General features: G+C 40.2%; 1 protein-coding gene and 1 long non-coding RNA gene across 2 annotated transcripts; both read left to right on the top strand.

Moving 5' to 3' along the window:
• The first annotated feature begins 657 nt into the window (after positions 1-657).
• On the top strand, positions 658-4279 carry LOC129286819 (sugar carrier protein C-like). Its single transcript, XM_054922881.1, has 4 exons — positions 658-874; positions 976-1298; positions 2161-2790; positions 3615-4279. The coding sequence occupies exons 1-4, from the start codon at positions 742-744 to the stop codon at positions 4095-4097; spliced, it is 1569 nt and encodes a 522-aa protein (XP_054778856.1). The 5' UTR covers positions 658-741; the 3' UTR covers positions 4098-4279.
• A 990-nt stretch (positions 4280-5269) lies between these two features.
• Positions 5270-8689, top strand: LOC129284910 (uncharacterized). The gene is made up of 3 exons (XR_008587030.1): positions 5270-6015; positions 6096-7563; positions 7648-8689. It is a non-coding gene; the product is annotated as an uncharacterized LOC129284910 (long non-coding RNA).
• Positions 8690-9707: the final 1018 nt, after the last annotated feature.

Genomic DNA, 9707 nt, shown 5'->3' with positions numbered 1-9707 from the left:
ACTCCTCCCCCCCCCCCCCCCTTTTTTCTTTCTTCCTATGTACATCCCCCGGAAGGGATCTTCAATGGAAAATTCTTATCTTTAATAAATAATAGGAATGAATTACAAGATCCTGTCCCCACGAAAGCCAAACGTTAGTATTTAAAAATTTAAGATTATGAATTCCAAGACAAAATTACCCTATTTTCAATAAAAAAGCTCTAAATTCTATATATAATGAAAATTACGTTAATATTAATATATCATATATAGATTGAGTATTTAAGTGTTATTATATTTTTGCTTGATGGTTACTTTTTGCATGATGGTTACTTACGAATTACAATTTTCTTTAAAAAAAATCCATGTAATTTAAAAATCATTGTTATTTCAAAGCTAGTAATGGATATTTATAGGTTAAAAATCATTGTTATTTCAAAGCTAATAATGGATATTTATAGGTTTTCTCAAAGTTTATAAATTTAAATAAAGTTGACATTTAAAAAAAATATTATATCAACTTAAAATTGCAAATTTAAGAGGGTCTTTTTATGTGATTCTTAACAAGCTGGGGTAGTTACACGTAATTATCGCACCTTTAAACTCAACTCGCAAGGTCAAGGTCAAGGCCCTGATCCCAGTCTATAAAAGACCCTGCCATCGCCGTTTGAAGAACTGATATCTTGTTTTGGTTCTGGTTTCGGTGTCTTTTTTATTTTATTGTTCTTTTGAGTTTCCTCGAGTGAGAAAAAGTGAGAGAAAATGCCGGCCGCCGGAGGAATCGTCGGAGGTGGCGGGAGGGAGTACCCCGGCAACCTTACAGTGTTCGTGACGATAACATGTATAGTTGCAGCCATGGGTGGCTTAATCTTCGGCTACGATATTGGGATTTCCGGTATGATCATACGATGCCTACTTTCACAGTAGAGTGTGTTTGTTTTCCTGAGAAAACCTAAAGAATGGATCTTTGTGTTTCTTCTTTCTTGTCTTGTTCAGGTGGAGTGACGTCGATGGATCCGTTCTTGAAGAAGTTCTTCCCGTCGACCTACCAGAAAAAGAACCTCGACAAGTCGACTAACGAGTACTGTAAGTACAACAGTCAGGTACTGACGATGTTTACGTCGTCATTGTACCTGGCGGCGCTTCTGTCGTCGTTAGTCGCGTCCACCGTGACTCGTAAGTTTGGCCGGAAATTGTCGATGCTCTTCGGAGGAGTTCTGTTCTTCGCCGGAGCTCTTATCAACGGTCTCGCGAAAGCCGTTTGGATGTTGATTCTTGGTCGGATCTTGCTCGGATTCGGTATCGGATTCGCCAATCAGGTATGTCTGTCCCCAATTTTCTGGGACTAATTGTGAATTTTCCTTTGAACTTTGGGAGTAATAAATTTTCATTCTCTTATCATCGTCTTAAAGTTTTTCTAGGATATCACAAACCTGGGCATGTCTCCGATTTTCTCTGTGCAAATACTAGGGAACACAAATTGCTTTGTCTATATTTCCGTAAGAAATGAAATCACACATGAGTTGATTCTATCTTGTCTGGTTTTGTATTTTCTAACTTTTTTCCAGATCTGTTTACCCATACTACCTTTTATTCCTAAATTTGTTTCCTGGGAAAATATTGTTTTATGTTTTTTAAATGTAAAGCTCAAACAGTAGAACGTTACTACTCTGAGAGAACTTTTTCACCTAAAATTAATGAGCTATGAGCTATGCTGTTACTGTTGACTTGACTGATTCATTTCACTGTTGAGTCGGCTTCTTCTCTGTTTGGTTTCCGGGAAAATGAAAAGCTTACTCACCGAGATTTTCTCTTCCTTTACATAAGGCAGGGTTTGAGACCGAAGGCTAAATTTAGACAAACAAACATGGAAGCCTCTTTATTATTATCTCATTTTCCCATTATTTTAAAAAAGCGAAATTATCGTGCCTCGTTTTTCTTTGCATAATTGCATGTGATTGTGATCCTGAGTCCTGACATTATCGCGATTTCCTCTCTCCCTTGCTTTTATCCACTGGTTCGAATTGAAATTAAAATTTTCCACATTTGAAGAAAAAAAAAACAAAACAAAAGGAAAAGTCATATTAAATGCAACTTGCAGCGTTCCTTTCAAATTTTCCACGCGTATGAATTAAATAATTAATTTATTATTTCCTCTTTTTGTTCGTTTGTGTCTTTCAGTCTGTGCCGCTGTACCTCTCAGAGATGGCACCATACAAATACAGAGGAGCTCTGAACATAGGCTTCCAATTATCAATCACCATTGGAATACTGATAGCAAATGTGCTGAACTACTTCTTCGCGAAGATCAAAGGAGGTTGGGGATGGCGACTGAGCTTGGGCGGCGCCATGGTGCCGGCTCTGATCATCACCGTCGGCTCGCTCCTCCTTCCCGACACACCGAACTCGATGATCGAGCGAGGCGACCGCGACGGAGCGAGGAAGAAGCTACAGAAGGTTCGAGGGATTGAAGACGTGGACGAGGAGTTCAACGATCTGGTGGCGGCGAGTGAAGCGTCGAAGCAAGTGGAGCATCCATGGCGGAACCTGTTGCAGAGGAAGTACAGGCCACACCTCACCATGGCCATATTGATTCCTTTCTTCCAGCAATTCACTGGGATCAATGTGATCATGTTCTACGCGCCTGTGTTGTTCAATTCAATTGGGTTCAAAGACGATGCGGCTCTCATGTCTGCTGTTATCACTGGTCTGGTTAATGTGGTTGCTACTCTGGTTTCCATCTATGGCGTCGATAGATGGGGAAGAAGAAAGCTTTTCCTTGAAGGAGGTGTCCAAATGCTCATCTGCCAGGTATTCAATTTTTTTCGTTTTTTTGTTTTGTTTTTTCCCCCTCTCTTTACTTACTAGTGGTATGTATTGCCAATGGTGTTTGACTAACTTGGATTGATTAATTAGAGTCTAAACACGTTTGATGACTTTTGGAATAATAATAATAATAATGATAATATAATGTCTTAGACTCATGTACATCCCTTTGGTTTTGAAGTAAAGCCATTGTAACATTATTTGGTTTTGACTAATATCTTGTTTGGGTCACCCTCAAAAACACATTCAAGCTACTTATACTTTTATCAAATTCAATAAATAATTATCTCTCTCAAATGTGCTTTTGTCGGATGTAATTTGAAAACTAAATACATTAAAATCAATAAATATACTCATCAAGCTTCAAGAAATGCCTTGGATTGACTCATTTGGCATGGCCAAATTCATTCCCATACTATGTAGGGTAGAAAATCGGTTCCGACTGTCTAACTATGCCCGTCAAAGTCAGTAAATGACTTAGGACACAAAAGTCATTCAAGGATTCTGCATATTACTTGACATGTTGAAGGCATGATTCAAACCCATCCACCTTATTTGACCAAAAAAACCATCTACTTTATAAAACAGAGGATGGGCTCTCACAAACTGACCAGCTTATGTTAATAATAATACTGCTCTTGTCCAGGGATCTCCTATCATTTCACTGAAATTAAGAGATTATAGTTAAATCATTAATTTTTTATTTGAAAATAAATTTTTTTAATTATATTATATTAAAAAATATATAATTAATGCATTTTTAGTGACATGTATGAAGCAAAATCATTTGTAACAACGTTTTGACATAGGCTGTGGTAGCTGCTTGCATTGGAGCCAAGTTTGGGATTGACGGGAATCCAGGGGAGCTACCGAAGTGGTACGCAGTAGTAGTGGTGCTGTTCATCTGCATCTACGTGGCAGGGTTCGCGTGGTCGTGGGGCCCACTAGGATGGTTGGTCCCGAGTGAGATATTCCCACTGGAGATCCGATCAGCGGCTCAGAGTGTGAACGTCTCAGTAAACATGCTCTTCACCTTCTTCGTGGCACAAGTCTTCTTGAATATGCTGTGTCACATGAAGTTCGGACTCTTCATCTTCTTTGGCTTCTTCGTGCTTGTCATGTCCATCTTCATCTTCTACTTCCTCCCTGAAACTAAAAGCATTCCCATTGAAGAAATGGGAAAAGTCTGGAAGACGCATTGGTTCTGGGCAGAGTATATGGCTCATGCTGATGAAGGTTATGGCAATGCGGTTCAAATGGCTAAAGGAGGTCAGGTTATGAAGAATGTGTAATTAAGTTTAGTTTGGGTCTGTGATTTAAAGTTGCTTTTTTATTTTATTTTATTTTATTTTATTTTATTTTTATTTTGGGTCCACTGGTTTATAAATGTAATGTGTTGTTTCAGGATATACATTTCTTTGGGAATGTAATTGAATAACTTACACAATTAACCAAGTATTTGTTCGATCTCTGACATGACGTTGTATGGCTTTTACGAAAGGAGGTCAATAATACAATAATATCTTGGGCCCAAGAAATTGCCAATATACGTGGTCAATTAAATTTAATATTAAAGGTTAATTTTATCCTCCAAATGTGTATGAGATTTAAACTCAATTTGAGATCATTTTTTCTTTTTAACTTGAAAGATTCGTTCTCTTAGCATCATTAATTTGGTTAATGATTGTTAATGTGAATCTCACTTTTTAAATTTTTTAATATTTTTATTATAAAATATTATTTGTAGGCTTCACATTACTTTTTTTTTAATATTTTATCCTCTCTCCTCTCATTCTCGCTCCCCCCTCTCTTCTCCCTCCCTCTAAACCTCCCACCTCTCCTTCATCATAATGTTCTCATCTCTCTCTCCTTCTCTACTAATGTTTTCACCGACTTCTCTCCCTCCTCATCTTCAGTAGTGACACTCTCTTCCCACCTTCTCCAGTTAAAAAAAAAAAAAACCCAACTATGTACACTCCTCCAATCTTCCCAGCTTCATCCGTGAGTGGCATATTCCTAAATGTGATCAACGAGCGAAGAGAGAGCGTGATGGTGGTGTGCACAAGAGAGTGTGAGTCCTCGGTGGTGGTGCCGAATGAGAAGTGGGTATTGCTAAGCAAGGACACAATGGAGATCAACAAAATAGACCTAGAGCTGGCAGTGATGCACAAGATTGGTCACATGCTTGGACTAAGTCACTCAACGATGGAGGAGGCCATTATGTACCCCTTCTTCTACCATCAAAGAAAAGGAAGGTGGATGTGTGTTCGTGGGTGAATAACAAAATACCAGGAGTGCCAGAGACGCTGAGTTTCAATTGATAACAAAAAAGTCCCGAGCTCCCTTACTACAGTTTACTCAGATATAAAAAGATATAAGACTTTGGTAGAACAAGTGTTTGATTTTATTGAAATGTGAAAAAAGTTACAAGTCTAAATTGAAAGATTAACTGATAAACTAAAGGACTAAAAGTGTAAAATGCGAGTCTTTAATTGAGTGTTGACTAGTTTTTTCTGTATCTTCTTCTATTTATAGTGTCAGAGTAGTGGTAGCCTTTTCCTTAAGACCTAGTACATTTTGTCGAAGAATCAGAGATCTCACGAAACTCATGGCACGGTCTTTACTCCATGCTCTCCATTTTGGTAATCAGCCCATTTCATCGAGATACTTGAGCGTGAGGTCCATAGATTTTGGCATTACTTGAAATCATGTCTTTTGTGCCAACGGTCTAATGTTAACAGCTGACAAGATTTCAGCATATTTATTTATTGTGGCCTTTATTGAGCATCAGGGTTGGCCCCTTTTGTTTATATTGGGCTTGATGCTTCAGTTACTCAGCCCAACTAGCCCTGTGACCTACGTTGAGCGACGTTTTATATTTTAGCCCAAACAATGCCCCTCGCGTGCCAGTGGTTGATAACGTAAGCCATGTGGCACGTTTGAAAAAACTGAAACGTCACTTCATTTTTGAGCGCCCTTTGTTAATATAAACTCATTTCTTTTTCATGGTCACTTCTCTTGTCCTTTATACCATTTCTTGACCATCAAGCATTTACTCTTTTGCATCCCTCTTACTTTAGCTTTCAAATGGCTTCCTCCACCTCTGCCGCTTCTTCTATTGCCGCTCCATCTTCCACATCTGCCGAAAGTTTGCCTGATTCTCTGGTGACTATTCGAAATCCCGTTACCCCACTTGGTGGGTTTGTGACGGTACGTACTCAGTAGTTTGAAAACCCTCATTTCCCCCTAGATTGGTTCCTCATTCTAATAGTTATTCATTTTCTTTATAGGAGGATTCTTCATTCCATGAATCGGTGGCTTTTTGGTAAGTTTCTCGCTTCTCGTATTTAACCCTTTTGTTTTATTGGAAAAATATGCTAACTGTTCTTTATGTTTATCCAATACTTCTCCTTGGAGTTTTCAAAACTCTAATAAAAGCGACGTTGGGTACTTGACCATCTCTCCCAACCTGTCTGAAGTCACAGCCCCTACTCAGCCAAACCCATGGCCACTGACCTCCATACATAATTTGGTTTTGGCCTGGATGACCTCGCTCTTCCCTGAGTCGTCCTGCAAAAAACTCAAGAACTGGCCCCAGTCTCCTCGTGCTTGGGTTAACTGGGTGAGGTGCTTGAAGCCGGAGTATGTGCCCTAATGGAAGGAGATGGGTCTTTCCGATCTGATTGAGTTATCCCTGGCTGATGTCGATGTCCCAAGCAAGCTTCTGATGGCCCTCTTAAGTTTCTGGGCTCTGGGCTGCAACGCCTTCATATTCAAGCTCAGCCTCATGTCCCTCATGCTATGGGATGTTTTCATATTCCTAGGGCTGCCCATCACCGAGGATTAGAACTTCTATGCAATCCCCGAGAAGCATGACTGTTATACCGTTCTCTCAGCTGACTTGGAGAGCAAGATTAGAAGTACGAGCTCCTACACAAGGATCATGGAGCTATTCTCTGAGAAGCCAATTGGCGAGCTCGTCACCCCCACAGAGCACTTGGTCTTCATTTGGATCCTGTTGAGCCAATGGATCCTGGCCCCGGGGGGAGGGAAGCCCATGCAACTGCACTTGAAGATTGCTCAGTCCCTTCTCTATGGCAATCAAATAGCCTTGGGGATGATGTTTTTGTGCCGCCTCTATGACAGCCCTTCAATAACTTCTACGGGCTTGTTTTTTTTCTGAAGTTATGGACGACGGCCTACTTTCCTCTTCTTCGGCAGGAGCCTTTTCTTGATGATTCCCGCGCCAACCACCCCCTCACCTGTCTTCTAGGTAGTCATCTGCTGATCGACTCAAAGAACTTTTTCAAGTTCTTTAGCTAGTAGAGCTGGTCCTTAGGGAGGACCTTGAAGGCTTTCAATATTTTGGAACGTCACCTCCCCACCTGGTACAAGTATATGATGGACTAGAAGAACAAGCCCGCCAATCTAATAAGGGATGAGGTTTTCCTCTCGGCCACTACTCCCAGAAGATGTGGCTGCCATATACTGGCTCTTCCTCCAAGTCTCTAAGACTCTACTTGGAGTCCTATCATCCTCAACTGGTGGCGGGCCAGTTTAGGTTGAGCCAGTGCATACCTCGGGGCCTATCCCCCCAAATCAGTGTGGAGCTGCTGGATAGGGAGGCTATTGACCATATAGCCATTCCATACACCGCTCAAAGGCAGTGTAAGGTGGAGCTTGTAGATAAAGATGCCTACCTCCGCTTCAATAAATGGTGGCCCCAGTGCTTTAGGCGTATAATAAAGAGCCATACCAGTAAGTATTATCTCCAGTATATACTTTATCTTTCTTTCTTTTCCCTTATACCAAAGTCTAATCCTGTTTTTTATTTTTTATAAGTCATGATTGGACACAATCTCACACGTTGATGATGTTTTTGAGGGGAAACATTGATGCCCCTACTGCTTTTGAGACCTAAATGGCCCCCTCGCTGAGGATTAGGGTCCAAGGGATAGATCAAGATAACACCTCCTCTCAAGTCTCGATCCCCAGGAAGCCTGGGGCTAAGAAGATCCCCTCAAGTCACCTAAACAAAGGAGATGGTCCTGACAAGAGGAAGCAGGCTCCCTCTCCTTCACCCGACGCTAAGAGGAGGAAGAAGACAATACCTCCTCCCCTCGATCAACCTTCCTCTACTCCTCTCCTAATTGGTCCTACTCCTTAGAGGGGAAAGTGTATGCACAAGCACCAACGGATGAAGATCCTATCAGTAGAATCTAGCAACAACAGGGTAAGTCCTCTTCATCATGGGAAGATCAGCTCCTAGATCCCCGAGCGGTCACTTCCCCTTGCTTTGCCATTCCTAAGCCATTCCCTGTGGATCCTACTAAAGTTGCTCAGGACATGGCCCGGGAGGCGATGGAGCATGCTGAAGATTTGGGGGTTGTTATGTTTGCTGTGACCCTAAGTGGTACTGTCAGTCCAGAAGACCTCAGGGCTGTAGTTGGCCAGGGAGGAGCCTCATTACAGCCCTGAGCGGTGAGTTGGAGCTGAAGTCCAAGGTCCTGCTTTCACTGAGGGCCTAAGGATGGTTCCTCCTATTAGTTTGATCCCACCCACCAACTCACCAAGCACTCAAGAGGTCAGGGGCTCTGAGAGGTCCCTTGAGAGATTTTAGGCGGTGACTGTGGATAACACACTAGTTGCCTTGGCCGCCACTCAAGGCATTTTAGTACAGAGTCAGATTGATTCCTCTACTCTTGGGCCGTGTAGAGAAGGGCCTGTGATCGGTAGCGTGGTCTGCATGCACTTTGTTGGAAATTGTGCCTTAGGGCCAATCATTGTACTATGCACATTGTTATTTAATAAATTTCTCTTTTGTTGTCATAACAATTGCATGTTCAATATGATAACTGTAGCCCTGGACAAACTATAGTGATTGTCCTAAATGTCCCTGGTCGGTCATCTTTGAGGGATCATAGATGAAACAAGACTAGATGACTTTGATTAATTATAGAGATACAAATTAAAGTTATAGGCACTTGAAAGAGTACAAGGTATTGGACCGACCTGTTGTGAGAAAGCTGTATGGTATAAGTCATAAGTTTATCTCATATGTAACTATATCACTAAGCCCTTTAAGCTGAGATCATCATGGATTCCTACATGATGACCACTGAACTTTGACCTAGTCAAAAGTCACCTTTGACTAGGTGATCATAAAGGCTATGATTGAGTTTAGTGATATTCATGCAGAGGAATATGAGTGGTCAAGATGGAATTTGTCCTTCACATTAAGTGAGAGATATTATTGGGCCTCTTGATGAGTAAGACTGAGAAAATGTATGGCCATACTACAATGGAAAGGGTTTTTCCATTACTACTGTCAGTTTACTCAAAGATCGAGAAAGTAACGGTCAGGTAAAGGAGAATGACAATTTCATGTCTCATGCTTGACCGAAATATTGTGTGAGAAAAGGGATGTGATATGGTTGCATGATAAGTTACGTCGGATCATCAATCCCTATGTGAATTGGGTAGTTGCAATGTCTTGCTAGAGGCCACTTGTGACTTGTGGGCTAATAGCATAATTAGCCTACTGCCAATTTCATATGGGCCTACAAGGTCGCACACAAGAACAGCCCAACTCGAGCTATAATGTCCAAGTTCATTGAATCTGGAATATGTCTAGATTCAATGAATGTAATATAGGGTGAATGAATTATATATATATATATATTTTTAAATATTATTTGATAAATATATATATATATTTATATAAAATATAAAATTCAAAATATAATTATATATATTCAAAATATATATATATAAGATATGTATATGATATATAAAATTAAATATAGATAATATATATATTTTTTTTCAAAATATATATGTATATATATTCGTATATATATATATATATATAATATAATATGTATATGTGATATATTATATTA

Source organism: Prosopis cineraria, unplaced genomic scaffold (genome assembly GCF_029017545.1).
Source record: "Prosopis cineraria cultivar Desert tree isolate PC_DT_omini unplaced genomic scaffold, ASM2901754v1 PC11, whole genome shotgun sequence".
Classification (NCBI taxonomy): Eukaryota; Viridiplantae; Streptophyta; class Magnoliopsida; order Fabales; family Fabaceae; genus Prosopis; species Prosopis cineraria.
The sequence above is the reverse complement of the archived record's forward strand: the minus strand, read 5'-3'. Positions and strand labels throughout refer to the sequence as shown.